The sequence below is a fragment of the Hypanus sabinus genome, chromosome 8, assembly GCF_030144855.1.
Source record: "Hypanus sabinus isolate sHypSab1 chromosome 8, sHypSab1.hap1, whole genome shotgun sequence".
NCBI lineage: Eukaryota > Metazoa > Chordata > Chondrichthyes > Myliobatiformes > Dasyatidae > Hypanus > Hypanus sabinus.
The window spans coordinates 23,722,475-23,750,354 of NC_082713.1; the positions used below are offsets into that span (position 1 = coordinate 23,722,475).

The following is a 27,880-nucleotide window of genomic DNA, read 5'->3' on the forward strand; positions in this document are numbered from 1 at the left end:
TAGCTCCACCCAACCTCAGCGGAAAAAGGCTGCTTTCATTTACTCATCTATACCCCTCTTAATTTTGTATACCTCTATCAAATCTCTCAAGCTTCTTCATTCTAAAGAATACAGTCCCAGCCTATTCAACCTTTCCTTATAACTCAGGTCCTCCAGACAGGACAAAATCCTTGCAAATTTTCTCTGTGAAAACACGAGGAAATCTGCAGATGCTGGAAAATCAAACAACGACACACACAAAATGCTGGTGGAACACAGCAGGCCAGGCAGCATCTATAGGGAGAAGCACTGTCGACGTTTTGGGCTGAGATACTTTTAACCTTGTTTACATCTTTCCTGCAGGTACATAACCAAAACTGCACACAATACAACCTTTCTACCCACTATTGCCACCAGTATTCAAAGTTGCTGTTTCAGAGGTGCCCAATTTAACTAAAAATAAATAGTTCAATTTAGAGCTGTGGAGTCCCTGATCATGAGATATTCATTGAGCTGACTCTCATTGGAGTAATATAACAAGTCAGAGATAGAGTGGTCAAGGTGGGAGGAGAATTGGGAACTAAAGTAACAGACAGCCAAAAGCCCAGGACTGTCCTTACAAACTTAATTGGATTGTTTTGCAATCACTCAACCTGCATTTGGTTTCTCCAGTATAGAAAAGGCCTCTTTGTGATCCCAAAATATAGTCCTACAAATTAGTCAACATGAAATGAATCATTGTTTGATGAGGAAGGAGTGTTTTGAGTACCTGCATGACAGGAAGAGAAGGCATTAAGGAAACACTGAATCTCCATACATGGGACGGTAACAAGAGAAAGGGAACAGGCTTTGGATGAGATGGACATATGAACCTTGGAGCCTTACAATGAACAGTCCCTTTAGAAGCCTGGCAGGGGAAGTTGTATCACTTTGAAACTAAGGAGAGTGATCTGTTGACCATGGAGTTGGATGGGATGGGAGATGAGGCTAAGTGTTTAAAATTCCTGTCAACTGAGGAGGAGAGAAATCTACAGGTATTGAAAAAGAAAAATATCTCAGAAACATTGGCATAGAAATTTTCATCATCAAAAGAGATGCAATGAATCTAGAAGATTCTAGGATAAACTAGGAGATTGAAATAAAGCCTGACATGAGCAAGGTGGGAAGAAGAGTTGTCAGGGTCCTCTTCTTCAACATCAAGAAGATAAAGGAAATGGTTATGAACCTCAGGAGAGCTTGAACAACTCCCATCTCTTTTTGCGTCGGCAGCACAGCAGTGGAAATTGCGAGCAGTACTTTTGAACTTTTGCAGATACGCAGTAGAGAGCATCCTAACTGCACGGTATGGAAACGGCACAATGGCGGACAGGAAGCTCATCAATTGGTAGTCAAAACTGCCCAACGCATCACCAGCATTAGCCTACCCACCATCAAGGATATATACACACATATAAAAGTGCTGGAGAAAGGCCAGCAATATCATGAAGGATCCCACACATCCTGCTAATGGACTGTTTGTCCCAATCCCAGCAGGAAGGAGGCTATGTAGCATCCATGCCAGCATTGCTAGACTCAAATTCAGTTTCTTTCCCCAATCAGTAAGACTGATCAACACCTCCACCCATTAACACACCCCACCACCACTACTTTATCATTTCTTGTCAAGAGTCACCTTATTTACAGACACTTCAATATCATGTGGCACATCATGGACATATAATCAATTTAGCTATATATACTATATTATGTATTTATACTGTGTTTTTTTTTTCATTGTTGTGTCCTTTATCCTACAGTGTGTTTTATATGCTGCATTGGATCCAGAGTAAGAATTATTTGTTTTCATTTATAGATGTGTACTGGCAACAACATTAAACAATCTCTCATCTTGAAGGCTTGTAATAGACACTTTTTCCTTTTCAGTCTCCGCCTTTTGCAGACATTCCCTTTGTTCTTCCATTGATGAATCTTCAAAAGGCAATGCCTCAGAGAGGTGGCACCCATTATTAAGGACCCTCACCATCCAGGACAAGGCATCAAGGAGGTGGTACAGGAGCCTGAAGAGACATACTAAATGTTTTAGTAATAGCTTCTTCCCCATCACCATCAAATTTCTGAATTGTCCATGAATTCATGAACTCTATTTTACATAATTTTTATGCTACCTTTTTATATATTTCTTACTGAAACATAACACGCTGTCTTCTTGTTGCTACCAACAAGGAGGAGGTAAAAGAGCCTGAAGACACACACTCAATGTTTCAGGAACAGCTTCTTCCCCTCTACCATCAGATTTCTGAATGGACATTGAACCCACGAAACCTACCTCGGTACCTTTCTCCTCTCTTTTTATAGCTTTTATTTTTATGTATTGCACTGTGTTGCTGCCACATTTCAATAAATTTCACAGCATATGTCTATGATAATAAATATGATTCTGATTTTTCCCATCTCTCCCCTTTACTTGGAATGTAAAAGTTGTCCATTGCATCAGTTCTGATTCAACCCTCAGTGAGAGTTCATGGGATTAACCTGAAAAGTTAACAGTTTTCTTTTATCCACAGATTCGGCTGGGCCTGCCAAGTATTTCCAACACTTTCTGTTTTTATTTCTTCTGTTAGAGCTTGCCCAGCCCTTTGATACACTGATCCAGACGGCTTTCATCTGTCTAGTATTGTCAGCTGCTGTGATTGCCTGATGGAGACAGAAAGTGGTCTGCAAAATACTCACCCAAACACTGAGTCATTCCTAGGCTGAAATATCTATCATTGGTGGCTGCATCTCCAAAGTCTCGCCCTTAGTTATCACCTCCCTTCTGATTTACAGGGAAACAATGTAGCTTGCCTATCAGCCATGTGCTTCAACCATTCAACCCTTAGAACACAAACCTGCAATATTGATAACTTTGGAACGCAGATTGAAATACTCAGTGCTGAGAGAAAAATCCAACAAATTATCTGCTGATAATTTTCACTGAACTCTTTGCACACATACTAGCAGCAATGCAAGGCTCCTGGCTCACCGATTCATCCATTATCAGTGAATGGATGAATCGATTCATCCATTAAGTGAATGACACAACCAGGATTTGGTGCTGCCAACAGGAACGATGAATGGTAAATCTCCTCACTCGCTCACCAAAACAAAGAGTTCTTGATCCCTCCAGGACCACCTAGGAAGGTGCTAACCACTTCAGAGGGTAGAACATGTTATATCACTAGAGTGATTGCTCCATTGCACCTAACATCCAAGTAGCTAATGAGAAGGGTCAATGGCATCGGGATAAATGTTGCATTTTTAATTCCACTCCCTACATTGCTGAATGTAAAAGCTGATATCATGCATTCTTCTTTGAACAAGCAGATTAAACTGCTCCAGTGAAAGGTGGAGCTAAATCAAAGTACATTCATTATCAAAGTACATATGCAATAAACAACCCTGAGATTTGTCTTCCCGCATACGATCATGGAACAAAGAAAACCATGGAACCCATTCAAAGAAAATCATCAAACCTCTAATGCACAAAAAAGAACAAATACAGTAGCAGAAACAGCAAAAGAAAAAGAATGAAAAGCATAGAATATGAATCAGCAAACCACAGTCAATGAAACAGTTTAGGAACAAAACTATCTTACCCAACAATGTCACATAATGAAACCAGTAAATTTGCTATTTTGATCTGAATTAACACTCCCACCTTATGTAATAGCCCTGGCATTAAAATCTGCTACATATTCATCATTTAAAGTAATGCCAAAGTCAACTCATTTTTAAATAATATTGAGGGTGTACTCACTGGATTACTACATGACCAAAAGTTATAAAATATTAAAGGTGGCAGGTTGCTTTCAAAGAATGGAATTAGTCTCAGCACCAACTCCCTCGGGGTATTAATGCTGCTTTCTGGCCCTGGCTGTTGAATAGTAAAGAAAGATAGTGAAAAACTAAAGAAACAGACAGCAGATACTAAGAGAGATAGCTATTCAGGATACACGTTTTACTTACATTGAAGGCTGTCGTTCCCTTAAGCACCTATTCCTAGATATTTAAGTTGGGTTGGTAGGAATGGATTGGGTAAACTGTAGTGTCAGTGCTACACTCGTCTTCTAAATTCATTCTGCTGACTTCATGGGGTGAGTTTAACCAGCAGACAAAACCTAAACAAATATTTAATAACGGCAACTACCAACCTGCAAAATACACTTCATTTTCTATTTGGTTAAAGTGGATTGCCTGAAAAACATTTAAAACCATTGCCATAGTGCACAAAGAGCCGAGGCACATGAAAGCCCTACACCTCAAAGTTCAAAGTAAATTTACTATCAGAATATGTATGTATCATCATATACTACCTTGAAATTTATTTTCTTTCAGGCATTCACGGGAAAATAAAGAAATACACTGGAGTTTATGAAAAGCTATACATAAACAAAGACTGACAAACAACCAATGTTCAAAGAAGATACATGGTGCAGGTAAAAGAAAAACTATACTGAGAATGAGAGTTGAAAGAAGTCTATAGATTGTGGAGTTAGCCACGCCAGTTCAGGAGACTGATAGTTGTAGGATAATAGTTGTTCCTGAATCTGCACCTCCTGCCTGATAATATGAGTGAGAAGAGTACATGGCCTGTATGACGTGGCTCCTTGATGATGGATGCTGTTTTCTTGTGCCAGCATTCCTTGTAAATGTGCTCAGTGATGGAAGGAGTCTCGCTGTGATGCACCGGGCTGTATCCATCACTTTTTTGTTCTTATGCACTGATCTCTGAATAGGATTCCACATGAAAGTCCATGTACCTGGGTTTTGAACTGTTCAAAGCTCAAAATGAAGTTATTATCGAAGTACATATATGTCACTATACACAACCTATAGATTTATTGTCTTGTGGGCTACTCAATAAATCGAATACCCATAACAGAATCAATGAAAGAATGCACCAACAGGATGGACAGCCAGTGTGCAAAAGACAAGAAACTGTGCAAATACAAAAGAATATTAATAGTAATAAGTAAATAAGCAATAAATATGAGTGCATGACCTGAACAGTCCTCGAAACTGAGTCCCTAGGTTGTGGAAACAGTTCAGTGATGGGACAAGTGAAGTTGAGATGTGGACAAATTTCTTTAGCCAAAGGGTAGTGAATTTGTGGAATTTGTTGCCACGTGCAGCTGTGGGGGCCCGGCTGTTGGATGTATTAAAGGCAGAGATTGATAGGTTCTCAATTGGACATGGCATCAAAGGTTACGGGGAGAAGGCCAGGAACTGGGGTTGAGATGGAGATTAAAAAAAAGGATTAATCATGATTGAATGGCGGAGCAGACTCAATGGACCAGATGGCCTAATTCTGCTCTTTTGTCTTATGGTCTGATAGTCTTATCCCCCTTGGTAGAAGAGCCTGATGGTTAAGGGGTAATAACTGTTCCAGAACCTGGTGGTGCAAATCCTGAGGCTCCTGTACCTTCTTCCTGATGGCAGCAGTGGGAAGAAAGCATGACCTGGGTGGTGGGGTCCCTGATGATGGATGCTGTTTTCCTGCAACAAGTACTCAAAGGTTGAGAGGGCTTTAACCTTGATGGCACTGGGATGTATCCACTACTTTCTGTAGCAATCAAAAAACAAAATTCTGCAGATGCAAAGAAACAGAAAATTTCAAAATACATAGCAGCTCAGACAACATCCATGGCTAGTGAAGCAGAATTAATGTTTCAGGTTGATGTCCTGTTGTCAGAACAAAATATCTTTGTTTCAAACAAACATTTCACTGAGCTTTTTGAATGAAAACTTTGGTGTCACTGTCCCTGTAGCATAGTTATTGCCTCACCAGTTCAAAGAAATTAACGACAAGTGTGTGATTTAATGCAGCCAAGCCTGTAGGGTGGTGTCCTGTACAGCCTCCACAAAACAAAGAGATCTTGATCTATCCAGCGCTGTCTGAAAAGTTGGCAAATACTTCAGAGGATAGATCGAGCTGAATTACAGAACAACAAAATGGGAAGTCAGGCAGAAGCTTCTGTATTCTCGCAGTATCTCCAATCCAGCTATTTTATCTCCTGCATTTTAAAATGTTCAAGTGACCCAGCTTTAGGTAACTTGCTCAGCCCTGTCTGTGAGGGCTAGTATTGTCTAGAAGTGCCCAAGTTGGAGGTCCACTCTAACACCATGAACTTGGCTGATCAATTACCTCAATTCTTCTGTACTCGTTGATGGCCTCACCATTCAGGACATGCTTTCTTCTCGTTATTATTATCAGGGAGGAGGTACAGAAGCCTGTAGACAAACACTCAATGATTTAGGCACAGCTTCTTCCCCTCCATTGTCAGATTTCTGAATAGACAACGAATCCTGAACACTACCTCATTATTCCAAAATGCTGGAACAACTCAGCAGGTCAGACAGCAGCTATCGAGGGGAATAAACATTCAACGTTTGAGGAAGGGTCCCTTCATCATGATGGTAGAAGAAGCCAAAATAAGAAGGTGGGGGAGAAGTCTCACTGAGTTCCTGAAGAGAAGATTTAATCTTTTTCAGGGTAGGCATTCTTTGAAGAAACTTCACAGTGGAGCAGCAAATCGCAACACAAGAGATTCTGCAGATGCGGGAAATCCAGAGCAACACAAGAGATCCTCTGGATTGCCAGCATCTGAAGAATTTCTTGTGTATATGGCCTCATTTTTCCTTTGCTTTTATATTATTCATTTATTTTGTAATGTAATATCATGTCTTTTCACTGTACTGCTGCTGCAAAACAACACATTGCACATCATACAAGACAGTGCTAAAAATACTTGATTCTGATTGTGAGGGGCCAATGAAACCCATGTTAATCTCAGAACACAGACTAGTTGGTTAGCAAAAGGGAAGTGCTCACTCCACACTAAATAAATTGAAGGAAGTCTGTGGGCTATCATATAAATTTGGACTCATTTCACTTAGAAACAGGGGTAAAGGGAGAGGCTACTCTATGCAATAAGTCAGAGATAGGAGCATAAAGGAAAGAGAGAAATATAAGACAGCCATGTGGGTACAGAATGAAAGATTAAGATCTAAGGGGGGCTAAGTGAAGCAGATAAGATCAGATTCAGATTCTGAGGGATTTAATTGGATCAGTGGGAAAAATGTGACAGGACAATCAGAACAGCATTATTGCAAAAATTCCATACAATGGAATGCTTGCATATTCAGCAATGAATATATTTAACCAAAGGCTTGCCGTAGAGATGGGTCTTAAGATGTTTGCTAAAGAAACAAAGAGAGGTAAAGATTCAGAACGATCCAGAGGGAATTCCAGAGTTTAGAGAATCTGCCCATGCAGTCCTGACTGCATAGTGAGTAATGTAGGGGGTGGATAGGTACATCAAAGGTTACAGGGTGAAGGCAGGAGAATGGGGTTGAGAGGGAAAATAAATCATCAATGATAGAATGGTGGAGCAGACATGAAGGGCCAAATGGTCTAATTCTACTCCAATGTCCTATGATCATAAAATTATGGTCTAAAGCAGGGGTTCCCAAACTAGAGTCCATCAACTCCTTGCTTAATGGTACTGATCCATGGCATATAAAAGGCTGGGAGCCCCTGTTCTGAAGGCCGTAAGTGCATTTTGACTCTGTCTGTTATAAAGAAAAAATACTTAAGATGAACATTGATTTGGAGATCCAGCCCCTGAATTGGGGTTCCAGACCTTTAATCAGGGCTCCAGTTCATTTATATTGAGTCCATTATCAATGTTCCCCTCTTGTCTCCAGTCCTACTTTTCAGAACTGCCTTCTTCAGTCTACTGAGCACCTGTAGCACCTGCAATAATATAAGCTTATTGGTGAAAATAGCAGTTTGTAGATTAAAGCTTTGTCATCTCTCAGCGTGCAGACAGAGAAGCAGCACTAATCTGGATAGCTTTTGCCTCCTCAGGCAAGTAATTAAATACCAAGATAGATTTTCAAAGCATATAAATCCCAGAATCCATGATTCCCTCAGTGTTCTGCTCTTGTATCATCAGTTTAAATCAACAGGCCAGACCAAAGGGTGATCCGCCCAAAAAGGTCTCCGTGTCACTGATCAGAGAGAGTCTTAAAATGTGTAATCCTCAGGAGTAGTATAGACCTTACTGAAGTTCCAGGGAGATATTAGAGACATCCCTAATAATCAGCTAGAACTTGAGCAAATGTGATGAGAAATTACAAGTCATCGTAAGGGTAGTATTTGCGGCAGCCACCCAGAGTACAAAGAACCCAGACGGGGTGGAACTTGTGGCATGCATCCAAGACAGTTTCCTCGCACAATATATAGAGCAGGGGACCCCAACCTTTTTTTATTCCATGGATCCCTACAAAGAATAGAAAGGTCCATGGGCCCCATGTTGGGAGCTCCAGACACAGAGGAGCCTGTTTGGAAAGCAGCAATACTGGACTTCCCCTTGGGAAATACAGTGGGTCAAGTAAGTAAAGTGGCAGTTGAGGAGCATTTTGATTTAGTACTATCAGTTTTAATATAGTTATAAAAAAGGATAGATCAGCTCCACAGGTTAAAGAACTGAATTGGTACAAGGGCAACTTTGAGGGTATGAGGTAGGATCTAGCCGGGGTTAATTGGTTAACTACTTAAAGGCAAAGGAACAGTTGGAAAGTGGGAGGCTTTGAAAGAGGTTATATCAAGCACCCAGGGCGAGCACTGTCCTATTAGGGTGAAGGCTAAACATTCCAAGTACAGTGAACCCTAGTGGACAAGAGATATTGAGTTCTAGTCAGGATGAAGAAAAAAGCAGACATCACTTTTAGGATGCTGGGTTTGAAAGAATCCCTTGAAGAATATAAAAATGTTTAAGACCAGATTTAGTAGTTCTCCAGGGAAAAAAGGTCCTAACCTATTTAATTTTTCCTTATAACTCAGGTCATCAGTTCTTAGCAACATCCTTGTCATTTTTTTCAGTACCCTTTCAATCCTATTAGTATCTTTCCTGTAAGTGACCAGAACAACACACAATAAAAGATCACACACGAGGCTCACAAAAAGAGCCAGAAAGTGAATCTATATTTATCATCTCCCATTGGATGTTCTATGCAACACACAGAGGGTTAAGGTGCACCTGCTGCCAATCCGGAATCGCCAGAGAACCTCAGCTGTTCGGCTGTGAGAACATCAAAGCAAACGTTCATCAGCAGGAAGCCGCTGGACATCTGCAGAATCCAAAAAGTAAGTGGGTGTGCAATATTACTGCCCTCATACAAAAACTTCCTTCAAGTGATCATCATGGCAAATAGAGGCTAGTTGTCCCAGGGTGACAAGATCTACATGGCTTTTGTGTAATCCTATTTGTAGAATCTTGAAGGAATCATTACTTCTCATAGATGTCAATAGTGAGATCATTCAAGTCCAGTATGATGTTCTCCAACCTAGGGGGTTATTCCTTTAATGGAGAACGCCTGTGCGTCACTTTGTTTAACATAGGGAGGCTGAAGCATGGACGCGGTCCTTGACGGATCAGGCTCAGGGGCCAGAGGCATGGAATGCAAACTGACTGGGGGCAATTTGCTGCTACAGACTTCCTCCGTCTTCACTGGTGCTGTGACTTGTCATCATCTTCTACCTGTCATGGTCCCTTCTGGCAAGCACCCACCTGGCTATTTACCTCAGGAATTGGCCCTCAATCATCTTGTTTAGTTCCAATCATTCTCGGGTTCCACTAATTACAACCACCTGCCTTCCATCAGCAAACGCAGTATAAAAACCCTGTGAGCACAACAAGAAGCTGCCAGTTCGTTGGTCAACTTGTGTATGAGTAACCTCGTTCCATGGTTCTTAGGACTATCAGTTCTAAGTCTAGCATCATTCCTGAATTCTCTACGAAGACCAAGACTCTGGGTAAAGACTCCCTTGGCACCCATCCCATGCTCACTACGACCGTAACGCCTCCTGACTCAGCCTTCGCACCTGTGTTCAGCACTTGGGTTTGTCCCATCGCCACGCCCTTGCAACACTGCCAGTTCCACTATTAAGCTCTTGGATGAATTGCTCTTTTGCTGGAACCTCCCCCTTTACCTTATCAGCATAGGTGACCCTACCAGGAGCTGAACTCCAGATGGCATCACTCTTGAGATCTCGGGAACTCACAAGCCTGTCCACCACGACAAGGTGATGATCCATGGACAATATACTTCTAACAGATATAGTACAGGAGATACGTCTCAACCAAAGGAGGTGTAATGTACTCCTTCTGTCTGCTAGCCTGCAGGTCGCCCTTGGGCAAGGTATATCACCTGCTTAGCCCCCAGTCATGGTCACGTGAAGCTATGGGGACAGCGGCTGAATGATTATATGAGCAGCTGGTGTATATCACAAATCTTGGTAATGCGACCACTGATGCCAGGCAGACAATCTCTGAAGAGTATAGATAATAGCTGGGGTCACCCGTCTTGTAAAGACACTGCCCAGAAGAAGGCAATGGCAAACCACTTCTGTAGAAACATTTGCCAAAAACAATCACGGTCACGAGCAGACCATGATCGGCTACGTCATATGTCACGGCACTTAATGATGATGACTAATCAATGATTTTATGACAATGAAGCCAAGCTTACTTCCAGGGCTGTTTATTTGACAAAGTAATTGACACACGTTGCGTATTTTACAGAGATGACTCTTAGCAGTGCTTCTTTTGAATGGAGTGATCAGCAGAATCCATTTAGTATTCAGGGCTACTTCAAACACAAAGATTTGCGATACACAAGAACGTCTAGCCAGACCAGCTCATTAATGTTACTGGGAAAGTAATTATGTCACTAAATCCTACCACATAGAATCAATTAGCCCCACTGCCATCGACTTAGCAGGTTCCAGCTGGACATGAACCAGGAAGCCCATCAGTGCTTTAGTGCCAGTTTTAGTAACATCCTTATGAACAGATGGTAAATGCAGTGTTAAGGATATGGGAAGCTATTCCCAAGTTCTCCAGACTTCAGCAAGGGAAGAGACATAATACTTTCATATTCAATGGGAAGGAATGAACAGTCAACCTTTTGGGCTGAGACCCTTCATCAGGACTGGAAAGGAGGGGGGGGGAAGATGCCAGAATAAGATGGTGGAAGGAAGGGAAGAATATGGGCTGGCAAGTGAAGGTTGAAACTAGGTGATTAGTTTTATTTGTCACATGCACATCGAAACATCGAAACGTTCAGTGATATGTGTCATTTACATTCATCGCTTATGATGTGATAGGGATAGTCCGCAAGTATCACCACACTTCCAGCACCAATATACATGCCCATAACAAGTTGTAGAGTAAAGGGCCTTGATTACTTGATTTGCTAAATTAGTAAGGGCATCAATGTTGTCATGGGGAGAACATGCAAACTCCGTACAGACAGTGGTGATAATCAAAAGCACCTAACCCATCCGACCAACACCCCATCCTCTCTATCCCCTTGCCCCCACCCAACCTGAGAGGTTGCCAGGGCCAAGGTCAAGCTTTTGCTGTACAGGTTCGGAATACCCTTGTAAGGCCAGCTGTGCCTAAACCAAGCGTACATAAAATACCCACAAGGGCTCAGGTTGATGTAGGATATTCTGGCCCCTTGCCAAGCAGGGAAGGAACTTCCAATGTAAGTACAATTGTGGTTTAATACCAACCACTGTCTGTAACGGGTCTGTACATTCTCCCGTGACCATGTGGGTTTCCTCCGGTTGTTCCTGTTTCATCCCACATTCCAAAGACATATGGTTAGGGCTGGACAGGCTACATTGGCACCGGATGCATGGTAACACTTGCAGGCTGCCCAGCGCAATCCTCACTAATTTGATTTGACACCAACACCACATTTCACTGTATGGTTCTCTGCACATGTGGCAAATAAAGCTGATCTTATCATACAAAGAAAGTGTGAAAATCTTTGAGATCATTCTAAGTTCTCTGAATAAATCAGCCATAAAGTGTAGGAGTAGGGTGGAAAAGAAAGATTTCCGATCTGCTGTCTGCTGAATATCATCTTGATGATTCTACGGGATATGAAAATTAACCAGACTGCAAGATATTATCATGCAGTTAGACACAGAAGCAGCTGTGAGGGTGCACAGGATACTCAGATCACAGTATGAGAGAGGATGTGCCAGACTAGGACCATGTAAGATATTAACCAAACCCAGATAAAACACCATGTGGAACTCTGGTCACTGCGCGACAGGGAGGAGCCGGATAAGCATGCACAGGAGATTTATCAGGATATTTCCAGGGCTGGAAATGATAGCTTTGAGGAACTTCTTCACTCCGAAGGCAGTGAGAATATGGAATGCGCTGCCAGTGAAAGTGCTGGGTGTGGGTTCATTTTCAACATTTAAGAGAAATTTGAGTGAAAGTGGTATGGAGGGCCATAGTGCAGGGGCAGGTCGATGGGACTAGGCAGAGTAATAGTTTGCATTCACTAGATGGGCTGTTTCTGTGCTGAGGTGCTCTATGACTCTATGAGAAACTGGAATTGTTCTATTTGGAATTGAGAAGACTGAGGAGTGACTTCATGAAGGTGTATAACATTATGTTCAGGCCAGACTGGGTAAAGCAGACAGGCCAATAATGAAGAAAATAGATTTAATTCATTGATAGATGGTTACAGGGAAATTGAATAAAATGATTCAATGCAATAAAAATGGGAGCATTTCAAATTCCCTTCCTAAATACATGGAGGCCAAACCCCTCAGCACATATAAAAGTATAAGATGAGTCCTTGAACTGTCATAGCCTGCAGAATTGTGCATAGTTTCTGGCTGGACCAATGGGCTGAATGGCCTCTTCTGTACTAAATATTTATTTAGATTTGTGATTTCAATTTACCCTCTCCATAACCGAATTACTCTCTTACCACTTTAACCAGCAGCTTATACAATGCACAATTTCCACAAGCTAAGAATAATGAACATCTCATGGCTTTTAGATTATTTTACAAAAATAAATTGGTGCATTCATATTCATGTTACTTAGCTGGTTGAAGTTGAGGTTATACATATTATTACACCTACATGCGGCGGCTGTCTGCAGTGCCCCCACTGATGAAACAGGGTTATTGCAGCATGACATGCAGTTTTATAAACAAAAAAATCAGCAAAATCTCTTACTCTTAAAAAATGGGGTAGTGACTATATCTGCAGCCTGCTAATACCACACTCCATCACTCAAAAACTGAACTCTGCTCAATGCTATAGGACACTGACCACTAACACAAGAGATTCTGCAAATGCTGGGAATCTTGGCTGGAGGCACTCAACAAGTCAGGCAGCAGTTATGGAAGAGAATAAACAGTTGCTGTTTTGGACCGAGACCCTTCATCAGTCCTCTGTTGACGATCTTGATGAAAGGTCTCAGCCCGAACTGTCAACTGTTCACAGTCCTCCCGTAGATGCTGCCCGACTGCTGAGGACATTGAGTATTATTTTAAAAAGGCATCTAATTACATATTTTCATTATTTGACTTGTAAACATTAAAAGAAATTATTCAATTGGAGACACAAAAGACTGCAAAGCTGGAATCAGGTGTAGCAAACTGCCGGAGGAACACAGCAGGTCAAACAAACACTATGAAGGAAAATGAACTAAGAAAAAATATAAGAGCAAACAGGAGGAAATCTGCAGGTGCTGGAAATTCAAACAACAACACACACAAAATGCTGGTGGAACACAGCAGGCCAGGCAGCATCTATAGGGAGAAGCACTGTCGACGTTTCGGGCCGAGACCCTTCGTGCTGCCTGGCCTGCTGTGTTCCACCAGCATCTTGTGTGTGTTGTTGTAAGAAATATAAGGTAGTGTGCCTTAACGACTACAGTCCAGGGGCTCAGACATCCTCCATCATGAAGTGCTTTTTGGGGCTGATCATGGCATAACCTTGACCCTCTGTAATCTGTCCACTGCCAAAACAGGTCCACAGTGAATGCTATCTCCCTAATACAACTCTCATTTCTGGAGCATTTGGACAATAAAGATCACTACATTAGACTACAGCCCCACCTTTAATACCATATTTCATGCAAACTCATCTCCAAACTCCTTGATCTGTGCCTCAGCACCTCCCTTTGGAACTAGACCTTTGATTTCCTGACCAACAGACCACTATCAGTAACGATAGGCAGCAATATTTCTGCCATAATTATCCACAACACTATTGCCCCACCCCCTACTTTACTCACTGTGCAGACCTGACGCCATGGCCAGCTTCTACTCTAACCCCATCGACTAGTTTGCAGAAGACAGCATCATGGTAGATTGAATCTCAAATGATGATGGGTCAGAGTACAGAAAGGAGATAAGGAGCCTAATGGGATGGTGTTATAACAACAACCTCAAGTCAGCAAAACCAAACAGCTGGTCATTAACCCCGAAATGGGGAGGTTGGGGTGAGGCGTACCCACTCCTGGTGACACCAGTTATGCTGAGATCAAGGCGACTGAAGGTTTCAAGCTCCTTAATGTTAACATCACTAAAAGACTGACCTGATTCCAACCACATAGTCGACATGGCCAAGAAAGAGCGCCAGCACCCTTACTTCTTCAAAAAGCTGAAGAAATTTGGGTTGTCCCCTTTCTGTTTCGGATCAATGTACCAAAGGAGGCATCCTCTCCACACACATCACAGCAACCGCTCTGTCCATGACTGCGAGTGACTGCAGAGAGTTGTGGACAGAGCCCAGCACATCATGAAAACTGAACTCCCCTCCAGCAACTCTGCCGACACTTCTCACTCCCTTGGTAAAGTAGATCCCACCCACCCTGTACATATCTTTTCTCCCTGCCTCCCATTAGGCAAAAGCCTGCAAGCACCTACCACCAGGCTCAAGGACAGCGTTTATTCCCCTGTTATACAACTGCCAACATTCCCCAAGTATGGACTCTTGACCTCAAAATCTACTTAGAAATGGCTGTGCCCCTTTTTCACTCCTGGGCCTGTACTTCCTCTGGAACTCTGCAAACTGTTATTGTTTTCCCTTGTACTACCTCAGAGTACTGATGTAATGTAATGATCTGTACAGACAGCATGTAAAACAAAGTTTATTTTTTACTGTAGCTCAGTTCATGTCATTATAATACACCAATTTACACTACTTTTCCTTGGAATGTAGAAGACTGTGAGGAGATTTGATAGAAGTATACAAAATTAGGAGGGATAATGCAAGCAGGCTTTTTCCACTGAAGTTGGGTGGGACTATAACCAGAGTTCGTGGTTAAAGGTGGAAGGCGAGAAGTTTAAGGGGAATATGAGAGGAAACTTCTTCATTCAGAAGGTCGCGAGATTGTGGAACGAGCTGCCAACACAGGTGGTGCATGTGAGCTTGATGTAAGAGAAGTTTTGACAGGTGCACGGATTGTAAGAGTATGGATGGCTATGGTCCTGGTGCAGGTTGATAGGGGTAGGCAGTTTAAATGGTTTGGCATAGACTAGATGGGCTGAATGGCCTGTTTGTGCATTGTACTTTTCTATGACTGCAGGAGAATTAAAGGCATCAAAACCGATGTCCAGATAATTTGGTTTGCTGCTAGTTATCTAACACTTCCTCTACGTAAATTGTCATTAACATTTGGTTATTCAATTGTAAATAATACCATTTTATTTTTTTTACTGAGGAATTACTTTATATAAGTCCTTCATTTTCCTCACCTCTCCCCCACTAATCTTTGAGTTTCTTTTTCCTTTATAAAAAAGGGCAAATAAATAACATCTCCCACTTTTAGCTGATGGTCACTCAGAGGAATGTGAAGACAGTGATGTACAACTTATACTGGCATTTTCTACTCCTGTCATACTCTACCATCCCTCCCTAACCCCATGCTGATTATCTGAGGTGAAACAGTGTTCCATTGTTCAACAGAAAATGCTGTAATCCTGCACTACCTGAGGGAGTGGTGTAATGGTAGACTAGACACTCGTTTTCTAAAATTATAAATGCCTGCATTTTCCCACTTAGTTTATATGAAGGTACCTCATTTGCTTCAGTAGAACTTGATCATGGTGTCTGCCTTCCTTTTTATTTAAACATGGAAGAGACCAAAAGTAAATTAGTTTGGAATATAATCAAATGGTTCAGCTAATTCATGTAATCATGAATCGATATCTGAAAATACGGTACAGGCTACAGTGAAATTGAGGGTTTAATTTACCATCAATCTTAAGTGCAAGAACTTGTTTGAACTTTATTCAGTCTGTTGTTGTGTGTGATTGGGTCAGATGGATCACAAGGGTCCCTGTTGACTCAGTTCTCGGCTTTTTTGAAGAGACAGCATTGCAAATGACCTCATCAGAATTCCAAATGCTCTGCATTTTCCTTTGCTGAGCAGTACAACTGCGTGAATTTTTTTTAAAGCATGGGCTCAGGTGATGGTGATTAGTCCAACTCAGTCAAATAGTTAACTAATGCCTTTTGTGCAGTCTCACCCAGATTAAATGTGAAGCAAATAGTAAATACCCCGCATTCATAAAATCCTAAAAGAGATTGTATCTTTCCATGCAAATGCATAGGGGTCAAGATTTAAACTAAAGCTGTCATCTGAATCCAGAGGTGTTAAGAAACAAGCATTTAGAATTTAATTTGAGATATGGAACAGTCTACACCAATGAACTCACATGATAAAAAAAATCTTTTGCATTTAATACAATACAGAGCCCTTTCAGCCATTGGAATCTAATGCCTGTCCCCAAAAGTAAAATCCCATCAGTCTCAATTCCCATCCCCAACCTTTCCTATTTCTCTGTTGCCCTACAAATTACTCTCTCTCACAAGCCCCCAATTCCCCTTTTTAATTCTTTTACCACTTACCTGAGGTAAAAACAAGCTAACAGTTGCCAATCAGCCAACCAACAGATCCTTATCGAAACAGGAGCAACTAGAGAAAATACATATGACCACTGGGAGAAATTGCAAACTCCACAGTGAGCCAAGGGTTAAAATCATAGAAGAGCTTTCTGGATCTGAGGTAGCAGTGTGAACAGCTTCAGCATTAAGCATCTCTGCAGCAATAAATCTCTTCGGGAACACAGGAGGATCACCTTACCCAGTGACCAATCAGGATGCAGATCTCAAAATAAGACTATATTGTTGAGCACAAATACATTAGAAAAGCTAGAAAAGACAAATACACTCAGTAGTTGCATTATTAGGTGCATCTGTAAACCTGCTCATTAATGCAAATATCCTGTGTTAGCATCAGCGTATAAAAGCATACAGACATGCTCAAGACCAAACATCAGAATGGAGAAATAGACAAGATCTAGTGACTTTGGGCATGGAATGTTTGTTGGTCTCAGGTGGGATGGCTTGAGTATCACAGAAACAGCTGATCTCCTGGGATTTTCACGCACAACAATTTCTAAAGTTTACAGAGAACTGTGTGATAAACAAAAGCAGCCAGTGAGCAGCAATTCTGTGGGTGAAAACATTTTATTAATGCGAGAGATCAGAGGATGATGGTCAGACTGCTTCAAGCTGACAGGAAGGCAACAGTAACTCAAATAATCATGTGTTACAACAGTGGTGTGCAGCAGAGCATCTCTGAATGTCAAACCTTGGTATGGATGAGATACAACAGCAGAAGACCATGAACATGCACTCAGTGGCCATGAGGTACTTAAAAAAGTGGCCACTGAGTGTACATTGACAGAAACAGATAAAGAGAAATGGAAGGAGGCTTCAATGGAGCATTATCATTGACACTGGTAGATGGGCCAAGGGCCAATTTTTAATCTGTATGTTCTGTATAACAAAACCCATTGGTTTGTTGTCGATTGCAATCGATATTTACATAATTATCCTTAAAGTCTATTCTTAAATAATTAAAAACACATAAAAGCAAACCTACTTATTTGTCTACATTAAACCCATGTACATGTTAAGATACAAACAATATAAATGTGAGTTTATCTAGTTACAACATTCAATCTTAAATGGAAATCATTGTACCTACCAAATATTTTTCATGGCAATACTGATTTTGTTACTGTTAAGCTATAATCAGCTTGTGTAACTGCTATTTTATTCATGATGTCTTACTAGTAGCACATTCCTTTACTGGGGAAGTTTCTCCTGGGTTAATCTAAGCAGCAACAATAAACTGTGGTAATGTGTGAAAATGAGACCAATTCATACAAATATGCTAAAATCAACTACTATTGACACCAATTTAGTGCTTGTTCTTAATGAATCGTTGTTTAGAAAGCAGATCTGACTATGAGTTAGCATCAGAACATTAACCTTGCCTGATGACCTCTGTGTGTAAATGTACTTCCCTCTACTGACCTGGGACACATGGGACTAGGTAAATTCCAGGTCCAGTCATTGAATGTGCACAAACAATGACCGCAATATAAGTGGGAGAGCGTTTGTTTTAGTGCCTCTCAGCCATTGTGTCCACCATTACTGATCAGTGATCTTATCAGAGACTAGTAAATCAGCCGCCAGCATTCGTCACCTGGGCGCACAGCCTAACATTGACCCTGGAGACGGCCAATGCCCATGTAAGTATTTAACACAATCACTACCTGCAGAAGAGGAGAAAAAGTAACACAACACTTGATTCTCCTAGAATTCACCATTCTTAAAGACGTCATGTCTTTCACATGGACAGGTGCATGTGAATTAGTGAATATGCTAAAAAGCTGGTATTTGACATTTGTTTTTAGTCAAACCTAACCTGAGAAATAACCCTGCATTTCATGAATATCACAGCCTGATTGCTTACGGTCAGATTAATTTGTGTTGTTTTTGCTTGCTTTGTCACTTTGTATGCTCTGTTTCATTGTGTTGATCGGAGCATTGTGGGCATGCTGTGTTGGTGCCGGAACGTGTAGCAACACTTGTGGGCTGCCCCCAGCACATCCTTGGGTGAGTTGGCCATTAACACAAATGTTGTGTTTCACTGCATGTTTTGATGCGCATGATAAATAAATGAATCTGTATATAAACTATTACTCACAGTGGCCGCACTGCTTAATAAGGATTGTGATGCCACAGTTAATTGAATCATTACACACTGTAAAGCAAAGCCACACAAAGAAGGCAAAGGGTCAGTATCTATCTCCGGACTGAGCCAAGCTGACAAATCTCAGCAGGAAACCGAGGGACATGTTGCTGTTGGCATAACACATAGTCTATGGAAGAGGATTCCCAGAAAGTCATCTTACTCCTTATAAAGCGTAAAGTGCAAAACAGAATTGGGTTACATAAACACACACAAAATGCTGGAAGACCTTCATCAGGTCTTGGCTCAAAAAATTGACTGTTTATTCTTCTCCATAGATGCTGCCTAACTACTAAGTTCCTCCAGCATAGTGTGTGTTTGTTTTACTCTGGATTTCTAGGTTTTGCAGTATCTCATGTTTATTAAGATACATTACTCATGACAATTAAAATATGCAAAGTCAAAAAAAGAGCCCTTTATGCCTCAATGGAATGAAAAGCTTATTTTTACATTTTATTTATTTATTTAGAGATTCAATGTGGAACAGACCTTTCCAGCCACCGAGATGTGCTGCTCGGCGACCCACCAATTTAATCTCGGCCTAATCACAGGATGGTTTACAATGACGAGTTAACCCACTAACCGGTGTGTCTTTGGACAGTGGGAGGAAACCGGGACACCCGGAGGAAGCCCATGTGCTCACAGGAAGAATGCATACCTTCGTTATGGAGGACGCCATAACTGAACTCCGAACTCTCATGCCCCAGGCAGGGCTAGTGTCATGCTAACTGCTGCACTCCCATGGTGATGCCTTTCACATTCTGTCCAGGACAACTCAAGCACCTTGCAGATAATAAAATGTATGGCATCTTTTTTATGCCATAGACCAATACCATTAAGCAAGGGTCAGTGGACCCCATGTTGGGAACTCCGGTATATAGTCACACTGATGTTTTGGCCCATTAAATGGCGGCAGGTCTAACCACATAAGACTCTGATCTCTGAGGGTGGCTCAGTAGCATTGTGGTTAGCACAATGCTTTACAACGCAGGCGACCCAGGCTTTATTCCCGCCCCTGCCTATAAGGAGTCTGTACATTCTCCCCATCACCGCATGGGGATTCCTCCTGGTGCTCCACTTTACTCCCACAGTCCAAAGGTGTTCGGCTGGTATGTTGATTAGTGTAAACTGGGGATTGCTGGGTGCCACAGATCAAAGGGCTGGAAGGGCCTATTCCACTCTGTACCCAGATAAATTAAAAAATTAACAGCATTCCACTTGTTGCTAACAGGTTCCAGAGAGGGAGAGACAGACTGACTAACCCAACTGCATGTTCTCTGGCCATTACTCTCAGTATTTGATTGGCTGTTATAATAGTCACTCATCCTTGCCTAATAAGCAGGCAGCACACTAGAATATGTGCACTTCCCTGTGTATTTAATCAGTGGTCAAACTGATTTCTATCCAGTGTGTTCCCATGGGGATCTCACCCAGGTGCAGGGTTTACCCCATGGCTTGCTATTAATGAATGACTCTGTGAACTGCACGCTGACGATTTTAACCCAGTGTAAACTTGCCAATGTCAATACGCCCCACCAGTGACAGCTTTTAACCAAAAGGCAAACAACACTGTTCCAGCGCAATTCTTCAACAAAAATAACTTCCCCAGCGACTCCTTACCTGAACCCACCCTTTAAATGGTTATTTAAAATCCCCTGAGAGCGTTCACCTCTCAGGTACAACTGTTTACAAAGCAGGATTAGAAATATGCTCAATTTCTTTGATCTTTAACAAAGCAGTTTCCTTTTTCCATAAAATATTTGAAATTATTTTTAAAAACAAAAAAAATCACATTATTATGCCTCACAATCAATAAAGCATATTCTCAACCACGGCTGTTGTATATTCAAAATTATCCATGGAGGTTCGATACACCAATAACATCACAAAGAATTTGAAAGCCATGTTTCACAGACTTCTTGTGGGTATAATATTTAGGCGGTTGAGAGAATTGGTATTTACGAGGTGGGGGGGGGGGGGGAATCTTGCCGGAGTCAAGACAATATGCAGTTGAAGCATTTATCACGAACAGCTCGTTCAAACGTAAGAAAACCGTCCTCCACATAAACTCACCGCTCGGACAAGATCAGCAGCCAGGCAACTCAGGACGATTAGCAGAATTCTGAAAGGAAGTTTTAAAAGGTTCAGTAGACAGCATCAGAACCTGCTGCAGAACAGAGCAGGGCACCCACAACAGTTATAAGCGAGGTAGCTCCTACTCCGGCACGGCTGCAGGTTTAAATTAAAGCTTCTAACAAGGCTTGCTCGATTCCGCAGAATTTTCACTCACCCGCTGCTCATTTTGATGGAGATTGGAATTCCCGATGCTGAACGGGAGATTTCAGAGATGCCTTGCGATCACCTCGGAACGATCGAATTGCGTTACCCTCGGTCATTGAAAGATCACCGACTCTCCACGCACCATCTTCAGGGGAGGTGGGGGGGGGGGAGAGAAAGCATGAATTTGAATTGCAAAATAACGGAGCGAAAAGAAACACGCACCAAATAGGTTAAAGAATAAACACTACCTCACGATTTAATTTAAAACGCAACGTGTTCGCGGCCAAGGAGAGAGTTTAGTCGGAACACACGCGGAACCTTATTTCTCCGACTCCGAGAGGTGCTGGGGGAAGGGGGAGGAGTCTTCATACTCAACCTTTTAGAAAGAACCCCCCTCCCAATTTACAGCATATTACAGTCTCACTCCAAAAATAGGAGCAAGTGTATTAGTACGATTAGAGCCACAGTAGCAGAACGCCCAAGTAACTAGTTCTACGATGTTAGCCGATGTTTTAATACATTGTTTAACAGATTATACTCACTTCTTTATCATTATCAGCAAGCTATTTTCCCTAAGCCACCCTCAGCGTCCAAATTCCTTGCTAACGTTAGTGTAGGTTTTTTAATATAACCGCTAAAGTATAATAGTTCCACACAAAGAAAGTTTGCTAAACTTCCCCCCCCCCCCCAGTCCACTAAAATAATCAAAGTTGTGCGGAAAAAAACAATAGAGGAGATGGAGGGAGGGGGTTGTTGAAGACGAGCTGTGTGACGGGGCGGGGCGTCACGTCGCATTTGCCTTTTCGAGGTGATTTGATCTATTGCTCAACTCCCTCCACCTCGAACGCATCATTTTTTTTTGCGTGATTGCCGAAGAATTCTGGAGACAGAGAGCGTGCCGGGCTGCTTAGAGAGAGGACAGAGAGAGAAATTTTGTGAAAGAGAGAGGTAGATTGAGAGGGGGGAGAGAGAGAGAGAGAGGAAGCAGATAAATGTAGCACACTCACTGAGTTTCTCACAGGCTCCTTTGATTTTATTCTCTCTCGCGCTCTAAACAGCTTTATTCTTTTTCCCCGTTTCCAAATAGAACATGCGTGGATGTGCAGTTAGTCAGTTGATCAGTCTCTTGTCGAGAGCCAGAAAATGAAGTTTGGAAAATATTTTACCTTTCCTGCTCTAATCTTGTCGCTATCGTTGCTAACAACTTGGGTGACGAACTCTGAGGCGGCGGTGAGTACCGTTTCTGTTCTTTCTAGACTTAAGAAAAAGTATCCAGAATCATACCTACGATATTGAGAAACAGCAGAAAGGAGTCTGGGGAACTATTTCGATTTAACTGGGGGGGGGGGGTATAGTCGTTACTATTTTGAATCGCGTGTTACTAACGGCGCCAAGGAACCACATTGAAATGGCAAAAGACAGTATTGATTTGACTTCTGCAAGGCGATGGGGAACTAACAGCCGACTCTTAACATTCACTGGAGGAGGTTACTGTTGTATCTGGCTGCTTGTAATGGTGGATCGGTTCTGCTCTGTTCTGGATGATCAGTGACTCGGTATTAGGTGAGGAATTGACATTTCATTTACACTTTTTCGCGTAGAAGTGCAACGTATAGAGAGTTTCCCTTTCCCCGCCACCTCCCCTGAGACTAATCGGTGCAAACTGCTTCCCACTGAAGTGTGTGTGTGGGGAGGGGAAGTTCAGTCGAGAGGAATGGGGAAAAAATACTTGTTAGTACTTTTTGATCGTTATCTTTTGTCTGTCTGATTCCTGTCAAACGTAACCCGTGCTGGACTGAAGAGCCCAGGGGAAAGACGGCTTTCTCCGTCTCTTTACCCCCTCGCTCCACTGACGGGTGTGTGGATGTCCCCGTGCGGTGGCCAAGTGCGAAATACCCCCCCCCCCTTTGGACACGATTAACTCCAGCCGGCTTTTGTTGCGTTACTTCGGGTCCTTCCCCATCAGAACTCAAGCGTTGCTTTGTGTGGAGATGCGACTGACAGGAAGGTTGACAGTGCCGTGCAATTTAACCAGTGCCGGGAAAGCAGGACTCATCCCTGATATCAAACAAAAAGCCCGCCTTTACATGGACTAGCATCTTAAGGAGCCAATACGCCGGTCTGTATGCTGACGAACGGTAGGCAAAAGGAATCTGTCTCGATGGTTTCACTGCGAAACAATCTGAGCCAGTTGACACAGCGTGTTGCAAGCGTTTGAGGGTTTGCCTCTGGAAACTTTGCCGTGTTACCTGCTGTTGTACTGGCATTTATCTACAGATCAGAGAGGGGTGGAGGGATGGGAGAAGATGCTACAAGAATTCTCAGAATGCAAAAACAATGTGAGATTGACTACGGACGCTTTAAAAAAAAGCATAAGTTGTGGCTGCTTGATAATGTTTACAGCCATTGTTGTCTCCGTGAGATGTTTCAGGAAAATGGAATTTGTTCGGTGGAATATCTCACCATCAGACAAGATGCTAATTTGTCTCTGGAGACCGAAGGCAGTGGGAGCATTGCCACTCCGGAGACCAGTCTATTACTACCAATAATGGAGAGTGTTGATGGAGGCTTTAACCTAATCGTGCGTTCCATACCCCTGGCTTAGAAGTACAAGATCCAATGACATTGTTTTCCCCTAAGGAACAGAGTGAAATTTTCTTTGGCCTCCTGGCCAGTGTCCAGCACAGTCACTGAACAAATGTTATGGTTGTTATTGTAATACTGATCATGGGAGCTTGGGGGGGGGGGGTGCAAATTGCCCATCACAGTTCATACAGTGTCTACACTACCAGAAGAAGTATTTCATTGGATGCAAAATGCACTGGGACACTCTGTTCAGAGTGCTGCTGGTGCACAAATTCAGATCTATTTGTTTATCAAGTACATCAGAACATGTGCCTTTCATTCCTTCATCTATATCTGTTTTCCTCTTCATATCATCTACATTTTGTTTTTCCTGTCTGAATTCCTATCTCTTTAACTCCTGCCTAAGAGTAACAGTTGTGGAGAATACTTGTTCAATCACTTGCAAGTAGTTGACTGTTTTGATTATGGAAGCCAGAAAAGGAAAGAAGGAAGTTGTCATTTTTATAAGGATTGTGTAGAATTAGTGTAATATAGTGATGGTCAGTGTCAGCCAAAGGCCTGCTTCCACGCCGTCTATCTGGCTTCTTCCTCTTCCAGTTCCAAACTCGATGAAGGGTCTCAGCCCAAAACACCGACTCTTTATTGCTCCCCATGGATGCAGCCTGACCTGCTGAATTCCGTGCATGCTGCTCTGGATTTCAGGATTTAATCTATGACATCACACTCAACATGGGTGCATGCTCAAAAAGGTGGCATCCATCATTAAGGATCCCCGTCACCTGGCACATGCCCTCTTATTACAACCATCAAGAATGAGGTACAGGAGACTGAAGAAACACACTCAATGATTCAGGAAAGAGTTTCTTCTACTCTACCATCAGATTTCTGAATGGACATTAACCCATGAATACTATCTCACTACTTTTTTTCCTGTATTTGCACTACTCATTTAATTTAACTTAAATATATATATTTGACAGTAAGTTACAGCTTTATTATAATGTATTGCATTGTACTGTTGCTGCATAATGTCAAATTTCATGACATATGCCAGTGATATTAAACCTGATTTTGATTTAAAGAGTAGGATTACTCATTGTTAAGTGAAAGCATGTTCCCTTAAAGGTGCTATTACACATCCTGTGTTATCAGACCAAGTTTATTATCACTCTTTTATGTGATATGATATTTGCTGGCAGCACTGCAGATAGATAGGTATTTTTATTGATCACAAAGGAAATTATAGTGTCACAGTAGCATTACAGGTGCACAGGAATACAAATAGACAAATATTAGAAGAGAAGTAATGAAAACTAAAAAAGATAAGTTACGAGAAACAGTTTAACAGGAGAGGATCATCACTTCCCTGGTTATAGGTTGACTCACTATCGAGCCTAATGGCCGAAGGTAAGAATGACCTCACTTAGAGCTCTTCGGTGCATCACAGTTGTGTAAGTCTATTACTAAAAATGCTGTTTTAGCTTCTGTGTTGGTTCTCCACTCAAGTCTGTCATCCAGTGCAATCCCCAGGTTCTTGTAGTTTCTCACTACATCCATGTCCTTGCCATCAATAGTAACAGAGAGCAGCACAGGCTTAGTCTTCCTAAAGTCCATCACCATCACTGATGTTGAGCTGCAGATGATTCAGCTCGCACCATTTGACAAAGTCCTCCACCAGGCCCCAATATCCATCCTTTATACACCAAACTATTTATGACCCAACAATGCAAAGTCACAAAATTATTACAAATTGCAAAATAAATAAATAGTGCAGTAAAAAGAGATAATGAGATTGTGTCCATGAGCCATTTAGAAATCTGAGGTGGAGGGGAAAAGCTGTTTCTGAATTGTTCAATGTGACTCTTCCTGTGTGATTTGAGCTTTTTTTCCTTCATTGAGAGCAAGTTGTGATAGCTGGTAGGTTAAGTAACACTAATGAAGATTGTGCTGAGCCACTTTCTCAATATTCTGCTGTCCTTGTGGTCTTAGGTAGATACTTTCAGGATCTGAACACAGCACAAAGAAAGAACGGCAATACCTTTCCATTGAGGGTGATGCAAAGGAACCATTAGGAGGTAGTGACCATAATATGATATGTTTTAATTTACAACTTGAGAAGGAGAAGGGAAAATCGGATGTGTCAGTATTACAGTTGAACAAAGGGAACTATGGAGCTATGAGGGAGGAGCTGGCCAAAGTTCAATGGAACAATACCCTAGCAGGGAAGACAGTGGAACAACAATGGCAGGTATTTCTAGGAATAATGCAGAAGGTGCAGGATCGGTTCACTCCAAAGAGGAAGAAAGATCCTAAGGGGAGTAAGGGGTGGCCGTGGCTGTCATGGGAAGTAAAGGGCAGTATAAAAATAAAAGAGAAGAAGTATAACGTAGCAAAGATGAGCAGAAAACCGGAGGACTGGGAAGCTTTTAAAGAGCAACAGAAGATAACAAAAAAGGCAATACACCAAGAAAAAATTAGGTACAAAGGTAAACTAGCCAAGAATATAAAGGAGGATAGTAAAAGCTTCTTTAAGTATGTGAATAGCAAAAAAATAGTTAAGACCAAAATTGGGCCATTGAAGACAGAAACAGGTGAATTTATTATGGGGAACAAGGAAATGGCAGATGAGTTGAACAGGTACTTTGGATCTGTCTTCACTAGGGAAGACACAAACAATCTCCCAGATGTAATAGTGGCCAAAGGAACTAGGGTAAAGGATGAACTGAAGGAAATTTATATTAGACAAGAAACGGTGTTGAATAGACTGTTGAGTCTGAAGGCTGATAAGTCCCCGGGACCTGATGGTCTGCATCCCAGGGTTTTTAAAAAGGTGGCTCTAGAAATCGTGGACACATTGGTAAACATTTTCCAATGTTCTATAGATTCAGGAACAGTTCCTGCTGATTGGAGGGTGGCTAATGTTGTCCCACTTTTCAAGAAAGGAGGGAGAGAGAAAACAGGGAATTATAGACTGGTTAGCCTGATGTCAGTGGTGGGAAAGATGCTGGAGTCAATTATAGAAGAGGAAATTACGACACATTTGGATAGCAGTAGAAGGATCAGTCCGAGTCAGCATGGATTTATGAAGGGAACATCATGCTAGACTAATCTTGTGGAGTTTTTTGAGGATGTAACTATGAAAATGGACAAGGGAGAGCCAGTGGATGTAGTGTACCTGGACTTCCAAAAAGCTTTTGATAAAGTCCCACATAGGAGACTAGTGGACAAAATTAGGGCACATGGTATTGGGGGGAGAGTACTGACATGGATTGAAAATTGGCTGGCTGACAGGAAACAAAGAGTAGTGATTAACGGGTCCCTTTCGGAATGGCAGGCTGTGACCAGTTTTGTACCGCAAGGTTCGGTGCTGGGACTGCAGCTGTTTACAATATACATTAATGATTTAGATGAAGGGATTAAAAGTAACATTAGCAAACTGCAGTGTGAAATGTCAGGAGGATGGTATGAGAATGCAGGGTGACTTGGACAGGTTGGGTGAGTGGGCAAATGTATGGCAGATGCAGTTTAATGTGGATAAATGTGAGGTTTTCCACTTTGGTGGCAAGAATAGGAAGGCAGATTACTATCTAAATGGAGTCAAGTTAGGAAAAGGGGAAGTACAACGAGATCTAGGTGTTCTTGTACATCAGTCAATGAAAGCAAGCATGCAGGTGCAGCAGGCAGTGAAGAAAGCTAATGGCATGCTGGCTTTTATAATAAGAGGAATTGAGTATAGGAGTAAAGAGGTCCTTCTGCAGCTGTACAGGGCCCTGGTGAGACCCCACCTGCAGTACTGTGAGCAGTTTTGGTCTGCAAATTTGAGGAAGGACATTCTTGCTATTGAGGGAGTGCAGTGCAGGTTCACAAGGTTAATTCCCGGAATGGCGGGACTGTCATATGTTGAAAGATTGGAGCGACTGGGCTTGTATACACTGGAATTTAGAAGGATGAGAGGGGATCCAATTGAAACATGTAAGATTATTAAGGGATTGGACATACTGGAGGCAGGAAGCATGTTCCCGCTGATGGGTGAGTCCAGAACTAGAGGCCAC

At 42.0% G+C, this 27,880-nt stretch overlaps 2 protein-coding genes across 8 annotated transcripts in view; one reads left to right on the top strand and one right to left on the bottom strand.

The window, feature by feature from the left end:
- Positions 1-21,942, bottom strand: part of LOC132397969 (collagen alpha-6(IV) chain-like) — a 405,602-nt gene extending 383,660 nt beyond the window's left edge. For 3 of the 6 annotated variants that reach the window (XM_059976821.1, XM_059976818.1, XM_059976820.1), the window contains exons 1-3: positions 21,785-21,940; positions 21,253-21,387; positions 21,036-21,084 (exon numbers count right to left, since the gene is read on the bottom strand). In XM_059976821.1, coding sequence (XP_059832804.1) covers positions 21,036-21,084; positions 21,253-21,263 — 60 coding nt within the window. In that variant the 5' untranslated portion in view covers positions 21,264-21,387; positions 21,785-21,940. Of the gene's footprint in view, positions 1-21,035; positions 21,086-21,252; positions 21,388-21,490; positions 21,626-21,784 lie in introns of those variants that run through there. The other 3 variants (XM_059976819.1, XM_059976824.1, XM_059976823.1) reach the window with 3 other exon arrangements.
- A 137-nt stretch (positions 21,943-22,079) lies between these two features.
- col4a5 (collagen, type IV, alpha 5 (Alport syndrome)) overlaps positions 22,080-27,880 on the top strand; it is a 276,446-nt gene continuing 270,645 nt past the window's right edge. Inside the window, exons 1-2 of one of the 2 annotated variants that reach the window (XM_059976826.1) lie at positions 22,175-22,190; positions 22,330-22,472. In XM_059976826.1, the coding sequence (XP_059832809.1) occupies positions 22,386-22,472 (87 nt within the window). In that variant the 5' untranslated portion in view covers positions 22,175-22,190; positions 22,330-22,385. Of the gene's footprint in view, positions 22,473-27,880 lie in introns of both variants that reach the window. The other variant, XM_059976825.1, reaches the window with a different exon arrangement.